This window comes from Tiliqua scincoides, chromosome 6, assembly GCF_035046505.1.
Source record: "Tiliqua scincoides isolate rTilSci1 chromosome 6, rTilSci1.hap2, whole genome shotgun sequence".
NCBI lineage: Eukaryota > Metazoa > Chordata > Lepidosauria > Squamata > Scincidae > Tiliqua > Tiliqua scincoides.
In genome coordinates, this window is record NC_089826.1 from 72,142,380 (window position 1) to 72,168,872 (window position 26,493).

At 42.6% G+C, this 26,493-nt stretch overlaps 1 protein-coding gene across 1 annotated transcript; it reads right to left on the reverse strand.

Annotated features, from left to right (window-relative positions):
• On the reverse strand, window positions 1-26,253 carry PGM2 (phosphoglucomutase 2). The gene is made up of 14 exons (XM_066632528.1): window positions 26,163-26,253; window positions 17,796-17,963; window positions 15,749-15,855; window positions 12,101-12,185; window positions 11,426-11,509; window positions 11,018-11,211; window positions 10,041-10,230; window positions 9,009-9,106; window positions 8,090-8,270; window positions 7,905-7,998; window positions 6,208-6,337; window positions 5,933-6,122; window positions 5,058-5,191; window positions 1-3,052 (listed from the first exon to the last, which is right to left on the reverse strand). The coding sequence occupies exons 1-14, from the start codon at window positions 26,238-26,240 to the stop codon at window positions 2,950-2,952; spliced, it is 1,836 nt and encodes a 611-aa protein (XP_066488625.1). The 5' UTR covers window positions 26,241-26,253; the 3' UTR covers window positions 1-2,949.
• Window positions 26,254-26,493: the final 240 nt, after the last annotated feature.

A 26,493-nucleotide genomic window follows, 5' to 3' on the forward strand; every position in this document is an offset into this window, starting at 1 on the left:
TAAAGCACTGGAAATGTTTAATAAGTGAAGGATTGTACAGGATTTCAAGTTTGTATAGAGAGCCAAGTGGGAAACAATTATTGGGGGGGGGTGCCATCAATTAAGGTTCAAAGCCATAGTTCCTCAGGAATGTAACTTACAGGGCAATTCTATGCATATTTACTTGGAATTAAGTTTCACTGGGTTCAATGGGACTCTCTTTTAGGAAGCAGGACAGCAGCCCTAGTGAACTGAGGACATAGCTGCCATTCCTATTATGGATAAGTTTTGTTTTTAGCTTGCCATTCATGCACAGGCTTTATCCAAACAGGTTCACAATCTCCAGCTTCATAAGAAGCTGCACCTCCAGCTTTAGCTGAATGATTTGTCATTCAACTTAAGGGGGGGGGGGAGAATGATCCCTCTTGTAATTAAGTTAGAACTTTGCTTTTTTAGGAAGGGAAGTAGTGGCAAATATAATGAATATTCCTTGAAAGCAATATATCTATTTTATCCTTTGCAAAAAAACAACAACCCTTAGTACACTTTAGAGGTGGGGTCCCAAACCAAGGCCCATGGATGTCATTCAGCCAACAAAACATTTTTTAACCAGCCCATCAAACTCAGTGGCATATAATTCCCCTATTGTGAAGACTGTAGAACTGGAGGCTGAAGAACCTTGGTATCTGTGAGGGTCCATTGCCAGATGCCCCGTGGATACAGAAGCCCACAGATATTGAAATCTGTGGCTCTGATGGCTATCAGAGGATCTCTGGGTGTGACCAGAAGTTGGAGGTGTCCTGAGGCCCGGAGAGATGGCGTACAGCCTCCCTGGACCTCAGCAAACTTCCTAGACATGAACAGAAGGAATTTCCAGTCACATCTGGGAGGTCAGGTGAAGTCCCCTAAAGTCACCTGCCAAACCTGTGGCTAAAGAGGCCCCAACTGTATACGTTATTTTTTATAACTGGCTCCTGCATAAGAGCCAAAACAGCAAGACAGAGATGTGGCCTTGGTAGTTTAATATTTGGAACCCCTGCTTCAGAATGAACCAGAACACTTTAAATAGCTCAACTCACAGGGATCATCTCTTGAACTATCACTTGCCGTCAATAGGCAACCTGGTAGGTTTATCCTCCAATGTGCAGAGCAAAAGGTGCTGGACTAGATGGGCCTATGGCCTGATCCAGTGGGGCTGTTCTTATGTTCTTAAGGTCAGGTTTATTAGGACACTACATTAAAGAAAGAAATAATTTTTTACAGAAGTGAAAATAGAAATGATTTTTTTCAGTTAAAATGTACAAGTCACGCGAAATGACTTCAGAAAACAATTCTTACAGACAATGTTCTATCAGATTGATTGTAACAAGATCCATACAAACGAATGGCAAGAACAGCAATTAGAAAAGGAGGGAGTACTGGCACATTGAGCATCATACATAGCCATTCCCAAAGCAATAAGAGTGGATCAAAGCACATGGATAAATTGACTTGATGAGCATCTAATGCTGATCGAATTCTTATACAAGATAGCAATATTCCACAGTTACAGGAATGCACATCTTGCAAAGATAAACAAGACAATCATGTTTTTGCATTCAGGTACACTGTCAAGTGATGCTCTACTGTTCTTTTTTTACAATTCCAAAGGTCAAATATGACAAGCAATCCTTGCTTTGCAGGTTATGATAATCACACAAACTGGCGATTGTTCCAGATCTTAGATATGTTGATTTACTGTATCCAATTCCTACAAGTTAGATCAGCAATTTTTAACCTGTGTGCCATGGCCATTAGTGCACCGTGAATGATCCACAGGTGTACCACAAGAGTTTGGGGAAAGGATAACTTGTCAGTAGGGCCACAGGGGATGTGGGTCCCCCACCAACAGCACAGTGTGCCTTGTCAATTGTCAAAAAACTGATTGTGTGCCTTGAAAGTTTTAGTACCTTGTCAGTGTATGGGTGGGATGAAAAAGGTTGAAAATCACTGAGTTAGACCAGGGATTTTCATCCAATGCGCTGTGGCACACTGGTGTGCTGCAAGTGGGCCACAGGCATGCCATAGAAGTTTGGTAAATTTATTTATTAAATAAATATCATTTATTAATAGGGCCACTGAGGGATGCGAACACTCAGCAGCATGGTGTGCGCTGGCAACTGTCTAAAACCAGATGGTGTGCATTGACAATTTTAGTGCCTTGTCAGTGTGCCATGAAATGAAAAAGATTGAAAATTGCTGAGTTAGACTAATAAATTATATAGGGGAGGGTCTTTCTGGAACAAGTACAGTAATGAGGCACTATACATAAAATGAACATATATAGCTTACTGTAGCTCTCATACTTACAGTATAAGAAATTTATATATATAGTAGGGCAGTGGAACAGTAACAGTTATAGGGCAGAGAACAATTTGAAGAGGTGACTTCTTCACAGGTTTTTAACCACAATTGAAGGATGACAGAGGTAAAAGATTTTCAACAGTAGGGAGCAGGATAGACCAAGACACTTGGAAGATCTGCATAAGTCGCAGAATTCATACCATGGAAGGACTTGGGATTTCCCAGAACTGGCAGTTGGGTTTTCCCATCCACCTCCTGAGTGCTTCCTGCACTTCCAGATGCGTTAAGGCATGGGAAGCTCCCAATGCAATTAAACTTTTTTACTTAAGTTTTTACTTAAACAACATTCAGTTTCACTGGGAAACGGCTGAAGAAACATTCACCCGGGGAAGACATATTTTATGACATGTCTTCATAAAATAAAAGTGTGCATGACAAACACAAAAACATACTTTTCAACAGGGCTGAATTATAGTCAAGTTGGGAAGTCACAGTCACAGTTCAAGAAAGCAGCACCTTTATACATACTGTCCAATTAACCATAAAATGGATTTTTTTGTGCGTGCATGCGTACGTGTGTGTATGTATGTATGTATATTTAAAGTGATCAAAACAAGGAGAGCTTTATCACTCTGGCTTGGTCTGCAGTTTATTCTTCTCTGGCTCAAAGAAATATTTTTCAATAGCATTGGTCAGCTCATCCAGTTCTTTCTTCAGCTTTTCAGAATCACTAAAAATGAACCCAAAAGAAAAGCTATGGTTAAATTTCAACCTGCAAATGTTTTCATTCATGTTAAAAAGAGTTGTGTGCTTGATTTCTTAGATCTGCCTAACAATATTCTATTACACAGGTCTACACACATTTTGCTGTCTTAAAAGTTAGACCTATTCTTGGGAATATTTGGAGTGCTAGATCCAAAAACGGTATCCAATTTTGCCCAATTGGCTCTAGTTTTGGGGGTATGGCATGACCACCTTATAAAATGATTCAAGAAGCTGCCTTGTGAAGAAGCTATGGTATCAGCCTGTGTTAGATATTAACTGTCACTGCTGTCTGAACAGACCATTTCAACTTTCAAACAGCGTCTAATATTGTTAGGAGAAAAAACGACATTCTCTTCTGCACGATCAGGGCTACAAAAAGTTACTTTAAAAAATGTATGCTGCCCATCCACTTATCTAAAGGCACAGTCAATTTGTTTACAACAACACAGTTAGCATGCATATTTAGACTCCTCCCCCCCCCGTTTTAATCCCATCTCTCAATGGGATTTCTCATCTTTCTGTGTCAAGCTTTAAGAGCAAGAACTTAGACACAATGACCTTTAGATGCATTCCAGTTCCATGACCCTTTGGTACTAGGCTGGGATCCAAATAAGAAATGTGCGCCAGGAGAAGAACCGCTTTCCCTGCTTTATAGCTGTCTTAGCTATTTTTGGTACAGCAGTCCCAGCTGCCAAAGAAACACAAGCTATTGTTCAGCTTTAAGAAGACTGCCTTTTTCGACAATAGGAACTATTGCAACAAAGAAAATAGGGAAGCTCAGGTTCAACAACCAACTCACTCCCATGTGCATGTCTCTCCTTGTTTGTTTCTAGCCATATACTTCTATAATCTGGATTTTAACAGCCAGTTAATAGCTAAAATTGCTTCTCGGGCACAAAATTGTTTTGACTAATCCACAGATCATTTAACTCATCCCCTTAACAAGGGGGTGGGAGGGGGTGGGGAATCTTGACTTCTAAAATAACCAGAAGATCATAGGTTACAAATCATGACGACTGTATGCAACCTCTGAGTTTTAGCAGTAACCTCTCTCCGATTGCCATGTGAAAAAGAATGGCAACAGGATATAGGTATCTTGTTTTGTGCACTCCCTGAAGCATCTGACAGGTCACTGAGATAAAGGAAAAGCAACTGTCTACCTAGTGCTTTGCTAGTGTCTGATAATTATTTGTATTTCAATTTTTTATGATCAATTCAGGTACCTTCCCAGTCAGCATGCCCCATTTTATAGGAGGGCTCAGCACAGAATCCTAAAGCTCAAGTTTAGATTCACTTATTATATTTATATTCTATGCTTCTTCAAGCAACATAGATCAGGCTATCTCCACAACAACACTGAGATAGCAACTTTATTTCATAAGGCTGAGATAAAAGTGATTTGCCCAAGGTCACCCAGTGTGCTTAATAGCTGAATGAAGATGTCACAGCCTTGTCTCTCTGACCAACCTTCCACACTCCTGGTTCACTAGCAAAACACTCCCATAAGAACCTAAGAAAAGCCCTGCTGGATCAGGCAGAGGGCCCATCTAGTCCAGCTTTCTGCATCTCACAGCTGCCCACCAGGAAGCGCACAAGACCACAAGATACTTGCATCTCACTGCCAGTCCCCTGCATCAGGCATTCTATTTACCCTAGCACCCCCCCAGAAAACAAGGAAAGGGTGGGATTTGCTACCACCCCACACTAAAGGATACAGTGAAATTCAGAGGTGAAGTAGTGCTGGTCACAATATAATTGGGTGTGGCAGGTATTCTAAATCTGTAATACAATAGAGTGGGTTTTGTGGCTATGACCTTAGAAGGGATCTCACAAGCCACCTGAATCAATGCTGTATCATTAAAAGTGTTACATCAGTCCTGAAAACTGCTTAACCAATTACACTGTGACAATCTCACTAGGAGAATCTAATGTTAAGCAGTCACTTGCTACAAAAAATTTCCAAACCATACCTGTTTCCAGGAGGTACACAGAGTTCTATGTAGTACTTGATTTTTGGTTCAGTTCCACTGGTTCTCATTGTAGCTACGCCTCCATTACTAAAAGTAAATGTTATCATTTGGCTGCTTTTACTGATAGGAAGCACCTAGTATCAGAGATGGTAACTTCATTAAAATTCTACACACTGGAATTTGAATGTCAGATGCACAAAAACATAACAAATCAGTTTCAAAGTTTTGAAAGTGAAACATACATTTGACGCAACAGGAGATCAAGAACTAGGTTTTTACTGAAATGGAAGTTATTTATATTCAATTTTTAAGATAAATATCGAAGCAGCTTACATAGAATATGCAATATAAAAAACCTAAAACCTAAACCTAAAGATTAGTGATAGCAATTTAAAGAAAATTAGACACAGCAAAATATAAAACACATTCAACCAACAGAACAAAATACAGGCACCCCTCCCCCTTCCGAATCTGCAGAACCAGTATCCAGGGATCTAGTTGTCCATGGTTCTTCATCATCATCCTCACACCCATTACCTTTGTTTATCTTCTTTACAGTCACACCAAACTACAATGTCTCTTCTTTTTAACAATCACTTACAGGAAAATAAGCAAGCAGGCAGCCTGAATGCAAAAGTAGACTAAGTAAACATTAACAGGAAGCTAAATGATAAATGAAGGTAATGGATATGGGGAGACAGAGATGGGATTCCTCCTTATTCACGTTTTCCAGGATCCACAGGCAAAATAATATTGCAGAACATAGCTGCATGTAAGACTGTGTGTAATATTTGAGGTAGCCTTACCACTTTTCACGTCTGGTACACAGTGAGAAAGGTTATTTAGGAATAGAATAGCAGAACTCGACTACTCACAGCTTTTTTGTCAGGTTGGTTACTGTCATAGCCAGTAGTTAGATCTCTTACTCCAGAAACCGTAAATTTCCCACAAGTCTTTGGATAATTATTCTTCCCGTCATAGTTCCTAAGCTTTTCAAACAGCTCTTTAATAGTCTTCTGATCATAACAGATAAAATATGAAGCTTTGGTAACATGGTAGCCATACCTAGGAAGCCAAAATACTCATCTGAGAACTCCAGGTACTTTGTAGGTAGAAAGCACGTTAGACATACAGTGAAAATCACACTCACTCATTGTAAATGGCTTTCAACTGCTGAGACAAAGACAGGTTCTTAGTTGCTAGAAAACTAGACATCTCTGCAGCTATGACTGCAGCACTGACTCCATCTTTATCCAAGACCACAGGGCTGCACATATATCCTGAAGAGAGAATCACAAAAAGTGAAACTTTGCTAAGTTTTTCATTAAACAATACTTACAAATAAAATATCACAACCCACAAAATGTTTAAGCTTGTGGGCAAGTCCACCTTGCTTTCATCTCTGTACACTGTCATTATTGACGAGGCAGCTTGTTATTGATATTATTAGAATAGTTTAAGTTTGATCCTAGAACAGATAATTCATTTGGTATGATTATCTGTACTAGTTAATTCATTTCATTGCAACATCAGAGTAGTCTGGCAAGGGTTTATTTGGTGCTAGAACTCAGAAAAAGTAGCCTAGATTTCTGTCTCAGGCTCATTCACTGCCACAACAGCTACATCATAAGATACATGTTGATAAGTGTGCCATGTCAAGGTAACTTCTGAGTCACGTCAGAAGAAAATCCGATTTCAAAGAAATTGCACCAGAATTTGGGGTTCCTTCTTCATGATCACTGGTTATTGAGCTCTATACTATACTTTGAAAAATTATGCTTAGAATTTCCAAACAGATAACTATAGGGGGGAAAACAAAGTTTAGAAACATTTGCCATCTAAGCATATTCATTCTCAGCTACCAACCTAACTCTTTCTCAGCATAATGGTAGACTGTTTATGTGGCACTCATTGTAAAGGTACACGTCGCTTAACGACAAAGTTATGTTCTAGTTACCCCATCATTAAGCAATGTTGTCATTAAATGAGAAATGCATAAAAACTTATCTTGGTGATGTCCTTAGGAGGCCCCAGAGTCCTCCTCTGGGTTGCACCAGGTCTCCATGGGCTTCAGAACGGCCCACATAAGCCACTAAAACTACTACTGGCTTTTGAAAGCAAACAGGAAGTAGTTTTCTGAAAACCAGAAGTAGCTTAGAGGCTTTTGCAGGCCACTTTGAGGCCTATGGAGGACTAGCGTGACCCAGAGGAAGCCTCTAGGGCTTCCTAAAGGCACTAGCAGGCCTTTAGTGAGATTTTCAGGTAAGATTTACTATACAGTAAACCAGGGGTCTCCAAACCCTGGCCTGGGGGCCAGATGCGGCCTGTGGCAAGCCTCTATCTGGCCCATGGTCAGCCTCTTGTTCCCCGAAAGCCCCAGGCCCACTTTGCCAAATATGACTGAAATTATGTTCTGGCTGCATCTGGAGGGTGTTCTAAGGGCCAGAGAGGCTGAATGAATGAGCCCATTCATTCATTTATTCACACATCTAAGTTCCATCTCTAATTTATATCAATTTTATATTTAAATTTTTTTTCCCGGCCTTCAAAACCATGCCAGGCACTTGATGCGGCCCTCTGGCCAAAAAGTTTGGAGGCCCCTGCAGTAAACTATCAACTGACTGTCAGCTATGCAGTCCATCGTTGGTTGGAATGTCACTAAGTGACCCACACCTGCACTACATTTGCGTCAACTCCAGTTGACGATACAAGTTGTATTTCCATTAAAACATCAAGAGGTGGTGCTAACACCGAACAGCTGGTCTTCTCCAAAATATGATAGTATATTAAGAAGATTCCATTCTAAGCACACTTTATTTACTGTGCAGATAAGGAGTAAGGTATTACCAATGGCTTCTTCAAATGCAAATAAGACTGTTTTTCCTTGGTCTAAAAGCTGCTTGGCTCGATTTCCCATCCATTTGAATCCAGTCAGTGTTTCCTAGATAGAATAAGATTCAGTGAGAAGATGCGTTAGACTGGTGCAAAGAAAATATGCACTCCCCACCCACTACCCTAGGCCAAAAACTTACCTCAAAGTGGAACCCTTCTTTCAGTGCTATTGCTCTTAAGATTTTGGAGGACACAGTGCTAGACAGCATGTATACATCTTTAACAGCATTCGTCTCCAGATTCTGTTTTTTCCAACAAGTGAAAATCCACCAGCCTAAAAGCGCTCCCAGTTCATTGCCAGAAAGCACTTTCCATTCTCCGCTGTGAAAGAGGCACAACAGTTCACATGGTTAAGCAAACAATACTTTGACAAACAATACAAATAAGAAAATATAGGAAAGGCAGGTAGGAAACTGTGTACATTCTACAGCAGGAGTGCCAAACACAAGTCCTCTCAGAGGCTCTTTATATGCCCCATCCATGATAATTGGGCTGCCCCAGCACTGCCCTTTGATCAGCCCTGCTCCTGCCAAGGCTCTAGGAGGGAGAGATAGAAGGAGGGCTCAGAAGGCAAGGAATGCAAACCAAGAGGAGTGAGAGAGGGAAACGCAGCCAAGGTGCTGGGAAAGTCCAATTACCACACAGGCCACCCTTTTGGTATTGCTGAAAAGAGCAGAGACTGAGAAGAAGTGGCTGGGTAGGGGATATTTGAACAGGGGAAAGCCTGATTTGTAGCTCAGCCGCTATACTTGACAGTGAGTATAATGTAATCTTTTAAATGAGATTTTTTTTAAAATTAAAACTTTATTAAGCTAGAACATTGGTAGCAGTTAAGGGGAAAAAAGAAAAAAGATAGCAAGTTCAAAACTTTAGCGCATTTTTGCAGATGCCAATTGCTAACTAGTATCCTACAAAAATGTCCCTTCATCACTCTGTGTCTTTGAGCATGTCAGAAAAGTAGCACTTTAAACAGGAGACATCATTTACCTGCACTTGCGCTCAGGTATTCCTACAATAGATTTGTTGCTAAACATTGAAATTGGCAGACCTGTTCCATACCTTTCTTGTTTCTCTGCAACAGCAAGTCGATCAGCATCTGGGTCATTGGCTAAAACAATTTGAGCACCTTCTTTATCAGCCAAGGCAAAAGACAGTGTCTGAAAGAGACATGAAAAAGCAATGTGCCAAACACTCAATTACATTAAAAGAAAAAGAAATAGAGATATTTCCCTTCTTGTATGCTTAAAATACAGGAGGTTCCATTTGCCTGTTACAGAGACTAACAAGTCTGGATGAAATCTTGAAACTATATAGCATATGCAGAAATTTCTTAGAGCCGATTCACACTTTCCTTCATTTTCACAGTTTGTAGAAAGATTAGGCTCTCATGTTTCTGATTCTCTGCATCTAATGTATGAACTAGGCCTTCTACTGCAGGGGTTGCTGGATGGGGAAAAGTAATAAAGATACTTGATGGCTTTTGAAGAGATATAGATGTACAGATGTGGGTCGCTTAGTGATGTTCTGTCTGATGACTGACTGACCACATATATGACGCAACAGACGCTGTAGTACTTGCTAGTCAATTTCACTTAGTTCATTCAATTGGAGACTACAGACCAGCCATTTTCAACCAATTTGCCATGGCACAATGGTGTGCCGTGAATGGTCTGCAGGTGCGCTGCAGGAGTTTGGGGGAGGGTAATTTATTAGTAGAGCCATTGGGGGATAGGAGTCCCCCACCAATAGCATGGTGTGCCTTGTCAATTGTCAAAAAATGGATTTTGTGCCTTGACGTTTTTAGTACCTTGTGTGTGTGTGTGTGTGTGTGTCGTGACACAAAGATTACTGCTATGAACACTACAGACACTATACCAAATTCAGCCACTAGATGGAGCAGAAGGATTGTTTAATGACAGAATTGTTTTACAATGGGCTTCTAAAGTGTCCCGTCATTAAGTGACGGACACCTGTATATCAGTATAAAAGCAACGTATGTATGTATTTTAAAATAGGCTTATAGATTATTAGGAAAAGTTTGAGTTGGCAGAGAAGAAAAAAAGGAAGAAATTTTTACTAAGTAAAGTTTACCAGCACGCCTTTACCCTCCTCGGGATTTGGGTATTTTACTGTTGGAAATTCTGGATCAGGCTCCTTCTGTTCAGGAACAGCAAATGGAGGGCTAAAGCCAAATGCCTTGAAGGCAGACTGCACAAATTCATGCCCTACACCGTGCACAGAAGTATGGACAAATTTCAGCTTTGTCTCCTTGTTTATATTCCTGAAATTAAGTACATCAATGACATTAAATTGGCATAAGTGTATCGACTGTGAAAAACAAACATGCATTTTTAAACTACAATTGTTATTTTGAGAAGTTGCTTTGCAAAGGACTCTGCACTTATTTAGAGAACCTGCTGGCGCAGGCAGAGTGTGCATCCCAGAAATCTTGTGCAAACTTTGTTCTGTTTGAAAACACAGACAGAGCTGTGCAAGGGAATTACACAGATGGTATCACACAACATTGCATCCCCTCTGTGTGGGTACCACTAACAGTACCTGCACAGATGTTCCGAGTGACAGGATGGAGGATAACGAACAGCAATGGAGAAACTAAAGAAAACATACAGTCCAAATTCATTGGATAGTCCTTTCATGTATGCCTTTCCCCAATAGCTGAGAAAGGAAAACCAGACAATTTGTGACTTCCCATGAACAGGTAGGGAGTTGGCCTCACTATAGCCAATCTGCTCATATTAGGTTATTGGTTCAGATTTTATCGAAAACATCTCTGACCTGTGATTACATTGCAGAGGGACCACAGCTCTCTAAGAATGCCTTGGTTACCACCTCCTACTTCTTCTTAATTATTGGCCTTTGTTTTTGTTGCTTGTTTCAGCTAATCAATGCATTGTTTCTCTTCCATATCTCTCAATATCAAAAGTTCAAGTCCGGGCTTTCTGCCACTGGACAGAAAAGACTATTTTCCTTTTTTGAGAAATCGGGTTTCTATAATAACAATAAAACAAAATATTTATAGCCCCAAGAGGGATGTTCTGCCAACTCACCTGTGTAAACAGTGCCTCTGAATATCTTGAAAATAGTCTTTGTTGATAGATGCATATGGGTCGTGGAGAAGGGGGCTTTTATCAATCAAGCTGTCATCCCAAGCTTCAGGCCACGGCTCTAGGTTTTCTTCAATAGCTTGAGCAATTCCTTTATCGTGAGGTGCAATGATCTGAGAGCCATTTTCCCAATAAACCTATGCAACACATAGGACACAAAGAGATTGCCTTGAGTGCTACTAGCAAAAGTTACCATTTGACATGTGCCGTTATGATTTTCAGCCTGTTTGAACCCAGTCATCCCAATCAGAGTATGATTAACCAAAATGTTAATAATAGTATTTAATAACAGTATTGCTGTTAACAGTTAATTAATGAATACAAACTCAATAAAAAGCTGTAATAGAATACCTTGTATCCGTTGTCTTGTTTAGGGTTATGGGAGGCAGTAACCATAATTCCAGCAGAAAGTTTCAAATGAGTCACTGTATAGGGCTGTGAAAAAGGAAAACAAAAAAACTTCATAATTTAAAATGCAAGAAACTCAGAGGGAACAACTGATCTGTTCCCTTCAACACTGTAAAAAGTTCTTTATTAAATTTGTATCTTGCTTTGCCTCTAAATTGCTCAGGGCACCACACAAGTCAGCAAGAGTTGGCTGCCCTCCCCCAATTACGATGTTCCCTCCAATTGCAGATTCATCAAAGTTCAAGCCTGAACTCTTTTTAGAGCACTGTAAGGCTTTCCTATTTGAGCTGATCTCTGGGGCTCAGGGCAGAGGGAGGTCCAAGCTCATTAAAGCAGCAGCTGAATTGCCACCCCACTCCTGAAGTTCTGCCACACCTGCCCCCCTGCCAGTGTGCACATGCATTTAAAAGACAAGGCAGTTCATTCAGAATGTTGATGTATTGCAGATGCCTCCCAGGATGATTGAAAAGTCCAAACAAGCAAAAATGGAGGGTGGGGGGAAATGTAACATTTTGCCACGAGTTGATGGCATAATTAATACAAAAAACATTCAAATACTATAACTGAAGTCATGTTACAGTACAAGTCATGTTAACAGGGGGTAAAAATTAACCTTACCACAAAAGGAGTTGGTGTTATGCTGGAGAAAAGGTACACAGGAACACCCTGACTGATGAACGCTGTTGCAGCAAGCCTTGCAAATCTGTTGGTAAGCAATTAAAAAAAAATAGAAACAGCATCCTTCTACAAACATGAGCAAGCACCACAATGAAACTAGTTACAATTTAGTTCTCACGTACGGTCACATTTTTCTGCACTGAAAAACGATGTATTTTGTAATGTATGGAAGGTAAAATAAACAAGTTTTCCATTGCAACGACAGAGACAGAGGGCCTAATCCTATCCAACTTTCCAGCGCTGATGCAGCTGCAATGCAGCCCTGAGGTAAGGGAACAAACATTTCCTTACCTTGAGGAGGCTCCATGACTGCCCCCCACTACAAGATACAGTGCACGCCCCTTTGGCACAGCTGCATCAGCACTGAAAAGTTGGGTGGAACTGGGCCCTGAGCTACCTACACATGCAGGATTCACCCCGATTAGTGCACTGGCAGAAAGCACACTCCTACTGACTTTCATGGACTACAAAATGAATGCTATTTCCATTAGAGAGACCAACGTCTGTGCCTGGAAAAGTAACATACAGAGCAGGCTGAACCCTGACGAGCCAGGAACTTGACTTTGCCAAGGCCACCAAATTTCTGAAGTGCCCCTTTTGCTCCAAGCAGTTGTTTCACCAGGCCCCATGGATAGGCTATCCCTGGGCTCATGAAATATTTATTTAAGAAACGTATACCCTGCCTTTCCCATGCTGAAGCAAATGCCCAAGTCGGCTTACAGAGTTTTATAATCAAGTATAAAATGTCACAACAAGTAGAAAACAAAATATGGCATTAAAACACCAATTTTAACATTGTATGGTGAAAAACAATACCAAAACAGAGCAAAAAAGGGGGGGGGAAGAGAAAGGAACTAAATGAGCCAATGAGGAACCAATGAGTCCAGGGAGGAATCAAGCAATACATTTACTAGATCCTAGAAATCATAACTGAGCAAGTTCTAAATAACTACATCTGACTACCTGAGCTGAAATATTCATAGGGTTGTCAGGAAATGTCAGGATTGATTTCTGATACCAGTGTTTGAAAATGGTGCTCTTTACTTTACTCAGAAGTAAGCCCATTGTGTTCAGTAAGACTTGGGGCCCAATCCTATTCAACTTTCCAGAGCCACTGCAGTTCTGAGACCAGGTCACAAATGTTCCTTTACCTTGAGGAGGCATCCATGACTGCCCTACCACCACAGCATGCAGCACATGCCCCACTGGCATGGCTGCATCGGCACTGGAAAACTGGATAGGATTAGGTGCTTAGGCTGTAATCCTGTCTATACTGGCGTAGCTAAGGAGGTGCAGGGGGTAGCAGTTGCACAGGGCAACAAGCCTTAGCGGGGCAACAAGCTGAGATTGACACTAGTGGCCAAAATTGTGAAAATCTTGGTATGTACGAATAATACCATCATGTTATACATCAATGGAAAGGTAATTTAATGCAGAAAGCAATGAAACAAACCACATTAGGATAACTGTTTTCTATCAAAAATTATGGCCAATTAACCAGCAAATGAAAACACAACTGCCTTAAGGAACAGAAAGTGGATTTTCCTAACTCAAAACTGACCTATATGACTGATTGTTCTGAGAGCCAATGAGATGTTGTTATGATACAGTATGGAACCAATAAGGTGTTAACATGAGTCAGCTCTCATTTCCAAGTATCATAACACAGCAACTCCTGCTAACTGTAAAGAGGCACTTTTTCAAGTGGTGCTCCTCTTATGTTTAGCAGGGAGAGAATAACAGTCCTGCTTCACCCCAGCACAGTGTCTCTAACCAATAAGGGGCACACTTTTATTATTTATTTTACTGAAATTTGATTTTGTCATGGGAGCTACAAAATCTTTGACCCCAGGTAGCAGAATGATGCCTTAGTTATGCCACTGGCTGGGGGGGAGGGGACAGATCAAGTGGGCGGTGAACTGCTGGGGGGGAAGCAGTTTTCCTCCCCCCCCCCAATTTGCATGTTTTATAAAGGCTGGGCGTGAGGTCACTTCTGGATGTGACATCACTTCCGGGGCATCATTTTGAGCTCTGTACCAGGCTACACGTTCATTAGCTACGCCACTGCTGTCTTACTCATTGGAAAACAAACACCTAGTTATTATTATCCCTGTACAAAGTCTGACCTACTATCAGTAGAATCTCCTCTCGAAGAAGAGACAGGAAAGATTTTCTTTCCCCAAAAAATGAACACCCTCTTTTCATGCCTATGTAAACCGCCTTGAATAAAGTCTTGAATAAAGACCAAGAAAGGCGGTATATAAATACCTGTTATTATTATTATTGTTATTATTTTCATGTTGTGCCACAAATAACTTGGATTATTATGCTTGGGCAAGGGGGCTAGTAAAAATGTGTGTGTGTGCACCAGGAATCCCGAGCTTGCAAGGCAGCTTTAACCAATCAATAACCTTTTTCTTTAAAGGGGTCAGATGGTCCGCAGTGACACCATCACAACATTTCCATAAGCGGCCCGCACTGGAAAAGCACTACCAGTCAATAGTACTGAGTTATAAGGACCAGCAGAAGACAGCTTCCTATTTAAATAACAATCAGTCATAGAATGTTCCCAAGTTTTGAATTGTAACCAAGGGTATCTCTTAGTTGTCAGATGAAAGGGGAAACCTGCCCCTTCCCTTTCTTCAGAACGGAAAAATGTAAGAAGCAATATCTCTGGCCTCCAGGTGGCAGCAGATTGCTATTTTACAAACACCCTAACTGAAGTTTTACTTGTAAAATTTTCAATTTCACAGAATTTTGGCCACAGTCTAGAGCAGGGGTGCTCAATAGGTGGATCGCAATCTACCGGTAGATCGCGAGGCAAAATGAGTAGATCGCGGAGTGCCGACCCCCCCCTTCAGGTGCCTCTGGGAGGAAACGCCGGGAGTAAGGCCCATTGTACTCAATGGGGCTTACTCCCAGGTAAGTGTGGCTAGGATTGCAGCCTCACAGCCTAATCCTAGGCATGTCTACTCAGGAGTAAATCCTGTTATACTCAATGGGGCTCAAGGTACACCAACATACATTGTACACATAAATGTTATATGTTATGATGGCGCGAACATTGTAAAAAAACTCTGGTAGATCTCCGGGCCTTGCTGGGTTTCAAAGTAGCTCTCGAGCCAAAAAAAGTGTGAGCACCCCTGGTCTAGAGCATTGATTGTCAAACTTTTTCATCTCACAGCCCACTGGCAAGGCTCTAAAATTGTCAAGGCACACCATCAGGTTTTTGACAATGGACAAGGCACACCATGGGGGGCTCACATCCCCCAATGGCCCTACTAATAAATTACCCTCTCCCAAATTCCCATGGCACACCTGGTGACCATTCACGGCACACCAGTGTGCCACGGCACAGTGGTTGAAAATGACTGGTCTAGAGAAAATTAACCACATCCAGGTTTTACTGAAACCAAATGGGACTTCAGCATAAATCACACCCAACAATCCCAGGACTATCTCTCTGACATCTGTATAATTTGGCAAAACAAAGAGCTCATCTTCTTCCTAGATGTTCTCCCTACTCATAAAACAATGTGAAAATAAGCAAAATAAGCACTCAGCCGTTGCAAAAATGGTTACCAATACCTTTTGCTGCTACCTCCACTTGAAGGGTGTGCCCGAGCATCAAAGCCAATTACTACTCCCCTTTTCTTTAGATCACTGAAGCTTTTCTCAAGGTACCTGCAAAATCCCTAGAAACACAAAACGGGAAAACCACTCCCATGCATCAGTCATATGGTGTGAAGTTGTTGTAGAATTGTAGCACATCATTTCCCCCCCCCCCCAAAGGAGGGAGGGAAGAAGCAGTCATAGATTTCAAAACTGAAAAACTCCTGACCATTCAAATGCATACATCAAACCTACTATATTTTAATTTCCACCTTTCCTACAAAGCAGTCCCCTCCCCCCCCCAACGGAAACATTATGAACAAGGAAGACACTTACCATTAGGAGCTATTATAAAAAGACCATAAGCTTCAAATCACTTTACTAAGGGCATTCCTTCTGCAGTAGATTGCAGTCTAACAACAAATGCAGACTCAATACATGCAGACTCTGAAAATCAGACACCTAATCCTTATGCACATCTACTCAGAAGTATGTTCCATTGTGTTCAATGGGGCTTACTCCTAGGAGGTGTGTATAGGACTGCAGCCTCAGAGTGGTGCATACTGACTACAGTGTCAAAGCAACATTTGTAGCCACACAAATTTGTACTGATGTCTCAGAGTCAGAGTGGGAGCCAATGCAAATGTTTAATACGGTGGTAGAAATCAAATGCTGTAACGGGCCCTCGGGGATCTATTCCAAGACACCCCGCAGATATAAAAAACCATGGATAATTTAATCCGGAGGGGAGTCAGGTGCGGTGCAGCAATAACTTACCTGGGGGCTGCACGTGGCCTCCCAGAAGCCTCCTGGATACAACCAGAAGTCACTTCCGTTCACACTGGCTACTTCTGGTTGCATCTGGGAGGTCATCTGAGGCCCTCCATCCATGGGTTTGGCATCCACGGATGATAAGCATGTAGATAAGGAGAGTCCACTGTATTCTCTTCTTATATACATGGTACAAGAGAGATAGTCACAGGAAGGTTAACAAGACCCTTTAGCAGAAGAGATATCTGGCTACAGCAGAGAAAATTACAAGAGCACCCTCCAGCTCTCAAACAAATATACAAGTTAAAAATGATAGCTCTTTTGAGACACAGTTTAATCCAATAAATTTAAATGGGATTTTTTCCCCTCTCTGAAAACATGGAATAATGCTATTTTCAGTGGCATCAATGACACATCTATTGGCCAGTTAAAGAGAAGCAATATTAGCTCATAGCAGCCCTAGTTTAAAACAAAACAGCCTCAAATTTTAAGAGAAATTTAATTCAATTATTTGTCTGTTAAAAAGACTATTTGGTTTTGGTTGCAATTCAGATGGACCTATTTTACTGACAAGAGGACTTACAGCATAATCCTAACTTGTGCTGGAACAGGGAGGCTGGTAGGCTTGCCCCATATCCAGCGCAGGTTTGGGGCTGAAAGTGGCTCAGCCCAGGCAAGGGGAATCACTTCCCCTTACCCCAGGGAGAACTGTTGCAGCCCCAATGAGTTGGGAGTTGGAGTTGTGCCATCTAAAGAGGTGGCACAGATTCAAGCAGCTCAGAGCTGCCCTGGGCTGTCCGGGAATGGGATCAGGATCCAGCATGTGCCAGATCCTGTCCCCACCCCCTGCTCTCCCACCACCCATACACAGGCCCTCCTACTGCTCACCCTCCCAAAATGCCTCCTCCCCATCCACTCCATGCCCACCCCAGACCCCAGTGCTGGCCGAGCTCAGCTGGCACAACTTTACCCTGTTTCAGCGCTGCAGAGGCTGGATGCAGTCTCCACGGGCTGGCACATGTCCTTGCACCGGCCCAGCTGACTCAGGAGTAGGCGCAAATGTGCTTTACGGCACATTTGAGACCCTCCTGGGCCGACGCAAAGGACTGCGTACGTACAACCCAGTGCAGTCTTAGAATTGCACTCTTAATTGCATCCAACTTTCCTTCAATTATACCCATTCTTTGGAAAACAAGAAATATCTGCCTTTAAAGAAAAGCAAGGAAGAGCCACTTTTATTTATATCTGGTACCTGAGTGGTCTGGATAACAGTCAGATCATTCATCCGAGAGGTTCCCGCTCCCATGGCTGCTCTGAGTCCTGCAGTCCCAAATTCCATCCGTGAACCAAAACATTGTTGGAGCTCTTCTGCATTTCCTTTTGCAACGAACTGCTTCACGGTTTCAGCGGTTTTAGGATTCTGTAAAAGATGTTGTCTGGTGTTATTTTGAGTTTATTATTTAAGAAGTTTTTTTGTTTACATGTATTCTTGCTGCTCCTTCTAGGCAAGCAATGCTCATTCTGTATTTCAAGAAATTGTGAGCAAACTTACCAGGAGCTCCTCCATAAGAAAATCAGGACAGGTTGGGCATCCCTTATCCAAAGTGCTTGGCACCAGAAGTGTTTTGGATATTGGATTTTTCCAATATCCAATTTGGAATAATTTGGAGTAATTTGGAATACCTGCATATATCTAACGAGATACCTTGGGGTTAGGGCCCAACACACAAAATTCATTTATTTTCATATACACCTTATCCACATAGCCTGAAGGTAATTTTATACCTTTTAAAAAAAATTTTCATGCATTTTTTGCAACTCGTCACATGAAGCCAGTTGCAGAATTTTCCACTTGTGGTGCCATGTTGAGGCTCAAAGAAGCTACGATTTTTGAAATACTTTGGATTTCAGAATTCCAGGTAAGGGATGCCCAACCTGTAATAGAAAGTAAGCACTAGAAAGAAAGATAACTTTTTGACCACCAGAACCATCAGTCTTACTCTCCTGCAGTATGCACTGCAGGGCGTCATGTGTATGTTTCATGGGTCATTCTGTCAGTTCAAGGAGGCCAATACTGATGATCAACGACCTTGGCCAACTTTTGATGCAAATCAGCAGCCTAGAGCAGACCCCCCCCCCAAAGCTTCTATGATGCAATGACAGGCAAGGTGATGTGGAAAGCTAGGTAGACCATTTGAAAATCCCTGTTCTAGTTCTTAAACTCACAACTACATTTCATGTGTCTTGAGTTACAGGTAGACATTTAGCCAAAACAGCTCTCCAGCAGTACAATCTTAGGCATGTCTACTCAGAAATAAGCCCAACCATTTCAAGGGGACATCCCCAGATAAGAGCATATAAGAGTGCAGCCTGTGTATCTTACTGCTAAAACAATTAGAAATTTTATCAGCACAGTATCCCTTTTTGGCACCTTTGCAGCATATGAGATGTGTCAAAGCAGCTCCAATCTGCACCATGAAAATAACATCAGAAGCTCTTAGACCAGGGGTGTCAAACAGAAGGCCCATGGGCCAAATGTGGCCCCTAGAAGCAATTAATTCAGCTTCCATTATAATTGGGTCAGCTTGATCATTGGGTTCATTCGCACATCTTCTCTTCTGTCATTTGCAGTTAATGAGTTTCCATAAGAGAACAAGTGCTTATTTTAAGCCATCATCTGCTTGTTGATGTGACTTCCGGCCCTCAGCAGGCATTGCATATGCTAACTTCGACCCTGTGTATGAAATGACCTTGCCACCCCTGTCCTAGACCATGTGGCATTATGCCTTCTCTATGAGCCAGTGCCACCTCTTCTGTACACTAGGACAATGCTAGCATGGAGAAGCACCCTCACAGAATGTGCCTACTGGCATTCCTTACGATGTATCTTTCAGGCACAGGAAGACATCTCAGTGCAACAGCTTCTATGCTGCTAATATAACACAAGGAGGATCCATGGTTACAACAGATTATATGGTCCACAATGCCATATCTCAGCTGAAGGCAAAATTCCCATTATATTGTTTCATCACTGAAGGCAGATGCTGATAGGTCAACAGCCTAAGTATAGATGTCTGCGAGAGAACTTTTCATGTGGTAATAATATGAAGAGGTAAACAAACTTATTATTATGGGACTTGTATAACAGCCAAATTTAGGCTGTTTCAGTTTCAGCTGAAACTGATATGAAAAAGGAAGAAGCACTCAGTTCACATAGCTGACTGAGCAAATTAATTCACTGATTTCTAGACCTGGGCCTAAACGTTAAAACAATGTACCAATTTTTTTTTTAAAAACAAGAAAAAAGAAATAAAGGGAACACGTGATTTAAGGCCGCACCATACGAGTGGCCTTAATTAGAAATGGTCCTTCAAGAACAACAATTCTTTTTCAGGAAACATATGAACATCAAATACTGAACGCTCCAAACCCTTTTAATCACCACTACTACATTTACCATTAAAAATGTACTGGGTGCTGTACGAAGTCACATGGTTAACAGTGATCTACAACAAATACAGGAACAGTGGAGTGGGAGACAAGTATAGAATTAGCACACATGCAATGCAGACGAGTATGGAAGACCTGATCAGATATACTTATGGGAAGATTTCTCAAATGGAGGCTTTAAAAGTTTAGCCAGAGATTACATATTCCAAAGATCTTACCTAGTAAACACTGAACATCTTTTGGTAATTCAATAGTACCATCTGTGCTTTGGCCACAGGGAGATGGATGAAAGAGTGGCATGGCTATGATGCCTGGATCCACCTAACCATGTTCAACCCAATGAAGCACGTGCTATGTGCAGGCTGAAGTCTTTCATCAGAGCACATCCATGTCTACAGGAATGCTAATTACATTATGAAAATTAGCTATGGCCCCATGGTTCTAATTTTCATTTATATGTAACCATAGCTTAGCTGACTTTCCATATCATATAATACTATCAACCATGATTAAATCATCTTTGGTAATTAAAAAAAACTTTCTTGCTAATGTTGCAAGAGGAAAGGGAGTGATGAGATATGCCATGAGAATTTCATTTCCTTTTCCTGTTCTGAATCAAGGTCCCAAACAAAGAAAGCTTTGTGATGGGGAACCAATCTTACAGTAACATAATATAATTGTACAATTCCCTATCTCGAGTGTTTCATAAAGGCGTAATATAATTTCTGAAGTTAGGTTTGGATTTCCAACTATGCTGCTCTTGTTAAAGGACCATTTCCAGAAAATAGACAGTATTCATAATATGCAATGACTGAAACTCAGATAAGTCCACTCACTAAGGGGTGGGGGGGAAAGGGACAAATTAATGATAATTATACTTTGAAGTGCTTTACAATGCAATCCTATACACATTACCCAGAAGTAAGTTCCACTGTATTCAGTGGGGCTAACTCTCAGGTAAGTTTATACAGGATTGAAGTCTTAGAGCAAGGATGTCAAATATAAGGCCCATGGGCCGAACACGGCCTGTGGAAGATCTTTATTATTATTATATCCTGCCTTTCCCATGCAGAAGTGAATGCCCAAGGTGGCTCACAAAGTTCCACAATAAAAGTATAACGTATCACACAAGTCAAATTGTTTAACATACACAAACACAGGCTCTCCCAGCACCACCATCAGCTGCTGAGCTGTGCCAGGGAGTCACTGCTGAAAGGGCGACCTGCATTATAACTGGACTCTTCCATATCTTGAAAATATGATCGCGAATGGCCTATTTTCTCTTCCATCATTTGCAGCTAAAGAGTTCCAAAATGAGAAAGAAGTGCTTATTTGTGCTTAATGACCTGCTTAATGGCATCATGAATGCCATTTGGCCTGTTGTATGAAACAACTTTGGTGCCACCAGAACCAATGGCTAGGAGCTATTGTATCTATAGCCCCAGGTCATTTTCCCCCATTGCAGAGGTCAACCAAAGCTCAACAGAACCACTGGTCATGAAAACAAGTTACTCTCCTAGAGCAGTGCAGCATCCATCACCCTCTGGGCAGGTCCACCTCTGTAGATGTACAGAAAATCTAAACCCTACCAGGGAATGATCTGTCTGTAACAAGGAAGCTCACTGAACATCCCTCCTCTACCCACAGATTATTATCTTCATCCTGCCTGTACTGTACCACAAGTGTCAAATCAAGTGTATGCCCAGTCACATGTATAGGGCCAGATATCTGAGACAGACCCATGGTTGAAATGTATGCCATGAGATCTTCAGCTGAAGTGCCTGAATACATAAGATCTTGCCAACTCAAATTCTTGTTTTTACAATATAAAGCAGGAGTTGCCAGCCTTTCTAATTTAGGGCTCCTGAACCTTTAACAATTGTGTAGAAGAGGGAATTTCAGTAGAAGTTCCATCCTCTACACATTTATTAAAGGAGCCCAAGCTGAAAGGTTGACCACCCCTGATATAAAGAAAACACTATACTGCTTATCAGCACAGTGAACTCAGTGGAACTCCGCTTCATGTTTGGTAACCATCTTCTGTTATTAGAACAAGGTTACATTGGACAAGTCACTTACTCTGCAGTAGCCCCGCAAACTACTATTTCAGAAGTAACGGGTGGGATAGAAGTGTTCTAAACAAATAAGTAAGAGATAGAAAGCCTTCAAAGTTGCACTGTCAAAAAACATCAGTGGTGGGGAGAAAGCCAATTTTGCTATTGGGGCTTAAACAAAAAGCAAAACCTAATAGCTGGCAAAGAGTTCTTAAAATCTCCGTAATGTCACTTATGTCATCAACCACATACAAATATGACTGGAGAGTACAGTGTGTCCTATAACCCATTCATAATACAGGTCCAGCCTATTTATACACGGATTTGACTCAACAGGAATGGCCCCTGCAAATGAGAAGGAATGTGCTGATCCCGGGAGAAGGGGAAAAATGCATCTTTTTAAGATCAGTTTTAAAAACTGAACAGTCCTTTAACAACAGCCTCCTTAATGAGAGAGAGGGGGGCAGCAGGCTAACAATCCATCAATCCTTCTCTCCCCCGAGGACCCCTCCCTTCCGCCAGTACGTGAAAGAAAGGTGATCATTTTGCATCGGTGAAGGGAGGGGCTGAGTGAAGCACTTGGAGGAGGATTGATTGATGGATAGTCTTCTTAATGACTCTTAGAGTCAAAAGGTCAGCAAGGCTGTTTTTCAATCACTGGAGCAAAGAAACTGTTTTTTAAATTGATTTGCTATAGTGTGTTTTTTTAATCCACGCGAGTGCTTGGAACAGAACCCACATGAATAATTAGTCTCAACCTGTATATGATCCAGAAACATGGCATGTGCTATACATCCAAAGTGTCACTGTCTTTTTTTTACTGCTGAAGTAGGATCCACTGGACACTGGGCAGGCAGGGATGGTGTTCATTGAGGGAACCTCTCCTTCTATTGAAGTCACTAGAGTTACCAGCACAATGGTGTCAGAAGTCTGAATGACAGGAACCCACCAAATGTGCTTATAAACCTACTGGCTTATTCTAATTCAGACTAATAAAACCTTAGAGCTGTCCCCTGCAAGCATTAGTAACCCCTTTTCTGTGCTTTTGCAAGGCCTCATTAGGCAGTACCCAAGGTGTATTTCCCAAGGTAAGGTTGTGGGAAAGTAAAGTTGTGAGTAAAGTTGTTTTTCACTACTTTCATGGTGACATCCATGCACCAGAAATGGAAAGAGGGAAGGATGGAGACTTCATTTTAAAGAAAGGCATAGCAGACGAAGCACAACTATTTAACGGGTGGGTTGCACAGAGCTTTGTCTCGACATGCAGTGGGTCTCTTCTGTGCTTGGGCAACAGTTATATCTTTGGCTATGAGAGAACTGTACAAGAATGGGGAAGGAAGTGGGTTCTGCTGAAAGACGTTACATTAACTGCAGCCTGTAGGTCATTCTCTGTCATTCACCCACTTTGTGCAAGAGGTGGTTTGGAAGTGGCAGTAGCATAGCTGCAGGGGGGTGGAGCACCCAGCCTGGTGGGGGGGTAAGCGGCCCCTCCCTTCGGAGTCATTCTTGGAGGGGGGAGCAAAACGGAGCCATACAGCTCCGTTTTGCTCCCCCCACCAGGAATGGCTTTGAAGGGCCACTTGCCCCCCGGCAGGCTGGGTGCTCTGCCCCCCTCCAGCTATGCCACCGGGAAGTGGGGTTGATGTTGCCTTTTGTCTCCTTGTGTCACTTTCAACTAAATACCAAATCAAATAGTTAGAAACCAACAGGCCATCCAGTCCAGGAAGGTCAGGCTGTCTGTCAAATGCACCAGAGAAGTCCAAAGTAAAAGGTCAAACCATGCTACTACTGCTCACTATGACACACTCCAGCAGCCTCTCATACCTTTGTTTTCCTCTAGCATACCAAGACAAAGAGAAGGCTACAGTGTACAAGAGGCAGGCAGAAAGGCAAACCTGACTCTACCCCATAGCCAGGCCACCAAGACTCATGGGCTGTTGCTATTCCTGTCCAAGGTTGACACATGCTAATATGGTACTGCAACTAGAACATTTGGACTAGATATGGGAAACCCAGATTCAAACCCTTGTAATTACAATGCTCACTAACCTCTCGTCTTAACCTACATTCAGGAGGATCCTGTGTAAGGAGAATGAGGTTTTTCTTCTTGTGAGAAAGCAATCATAGCATGCATGCATTTCTTCACCCAGAGTGACAACAAACTGCCTGCCAAAATACTCTCTTCTAGATATTAAAAAGTGCCTAAGAGTCCTGTCATCTTCATGGCCAGCCTTCCAATCTCACAGGGCTGTCGTGAGCAACTGGGAAAAGCTGGGGTAAAGATGTTCTAACCTAGTGATTGTCAACCTTTTTTCATCTCATGGCACACTGAGAAGGCACTAAAATTGTTAAGGCAAACCATAAGCTTTTTTAGAGAATTGCCAAGGCACACTGTGCTGTTGGTGGGGAGTTCACATCCCCCAAGGGCCCTGACCAACAAATAACCCTACTCCAAACTTCCATGGCACACCAGCAGACTATTTGCAGCTCACCAATGTGCTGCAGAGCACTGGTTAAAAAATCACTGTTCTAACAAAATCAAATATATTCACAATACATACATAATGTTCCATACTATAAACGGGGTGGGCAAACCTTCAACTTTAGGAATCCTGGACCTATAACAATTGTATAGGAGAAATTTGAGCAGGTGCAGCTGAAATTTTATTAACTTGCTGAAATTCTCTCTCCTACACAATTGTTAAAGGTCCAGAATCCCAAAAGATGTTTGCCCACCCCTGCTATTATAATAATAATAATAATTATTATTATTATTATTATTAACAGTATTTATATACCGCTTTTCAACTAAAAGTTCACAAAGCGGTTTACAGAGAAAAATCAAATAACTAAATGGCTCCCTGTCCCAAAAGGGCTCACAATCTAAAAAGATGCAAATGAATACCAGCAGACAGCCACTAGAACAGACACTGCTGGGGTGAGATGGGCCACAATAATTGTGGTGTACAGTGACTCAAGGCCATACACACTGATTTTGCAATCAAGGAAACAGCTCTTGGGATCCATCCCGGACATCCCTTAGTAGGGCAAACGTCAGCATAAGAGGTTGAGTGGTAACACAAGAGGCTCAGGTGTCAATCCTGCTCCTGCCTCGAATTCACTAAGAGCCCAACCCTCTAATAGGAGGGGTAAAGGGGGTGTTTGAGTGTGGCAGGGATGGAATTTTACTGGACCCTTTGTCTATGCTTGTCTATGTTTGAACTGAGTATAACAAGCCAGTTATGTCTAGCTACACATGCACATGATCTGAGGCAACTGGCATCCTTGCTGTGGTACCAGCAATAAACAAGCTGTTTGCTGTTATACCTTCCCTTGTTAAATCCTTGTTAATTTAAGAGTGTTAAATTAAGATGTAGCACTCCGGTAATGAACCTCACACTGCCTTTAGGCGAGTCAAAGGCAACGCTATCCTGGATAGGATAGGATTGCAGCCTCAGAGCCCAATCCTATCCATGCCTACTCAGAAGCAAGTTCCGTTATAGTCAATGGGGCTTACTCCCAGGAAAGCGTGGCTAGGATTGCAACCTAAGTGATCTTGGCCAATGCTTAGCTGAACAGTGGGATGCAAAGATAATCACAGGACAAAGGACAGGCAAGAAGTTCCACTCCAGCTCCCATCTCACAGCCCAAACCTGAGCATGTCTACTCAGAAGTAAGTCCCATTAGAGTCAAGGGAGCTTGCTCCCAGGAAAGTGTGGCTAGGCCTGGACTGTCAGTCTTTGCAGGCCAGGACAGCGCTTCATTCATGCCGGCCTGTTTGGCAGGCGCCTGGAGGCAGCGAAGCACGGACTGCACTCCTGCCATTCAAACGGGAGAGCCACACAGAGGCCGAGGGGGCGGCCGACTGGACACCTGCTGCCAACGCCCATCCCTCCTGCTCTGCAGGCTGGGGACCCCCGAGGCAGAGGGGGCGGGAAAGCAGGCTGGGGCTGGCCACTTCCAAGCTCACAGCCTCGCCCCCCAGCTGGTGCGGGGAGGCGCCTCTCGGCAGTGCGCACCGGCCGCGCGCGCTTCGGAGACCCTCTCCAGGCGCGCGCGCTTTGGGCAGCTTCCCGCGGCCCCCGGAAGGGCGCCCCAGCAGCGCAGCCTCTCACCTGGTCGCAGCGCAGCCACTGAGCAGCAGCCTCCGCCACCGCTGGGGAGAGCCTGGCCTGCTCCGCCGTCGCAGCCATGCCTTCCCTCCAAGCCGCACCGCGCGCAGAGACACCCGGCAGAAAGAGGCCGTGGAGAGGCCAGCCAGTCAGCGCAGCCCCGCCCTCCAAAGGCGGGGTGGGGAGGAGAAGGAGGCGGGGTGGGGGCCGTGCCGCAGCCTGGTCAATACCGGGGCTGCTTCTGCTTCAGTAAGCATTGTTTAACCCTCTCTTTCCTCCAGGAAGCTGAGCAAGGTGTACGTCCTTCCTTCCTCCCACCTTGGGATCCTCCTAA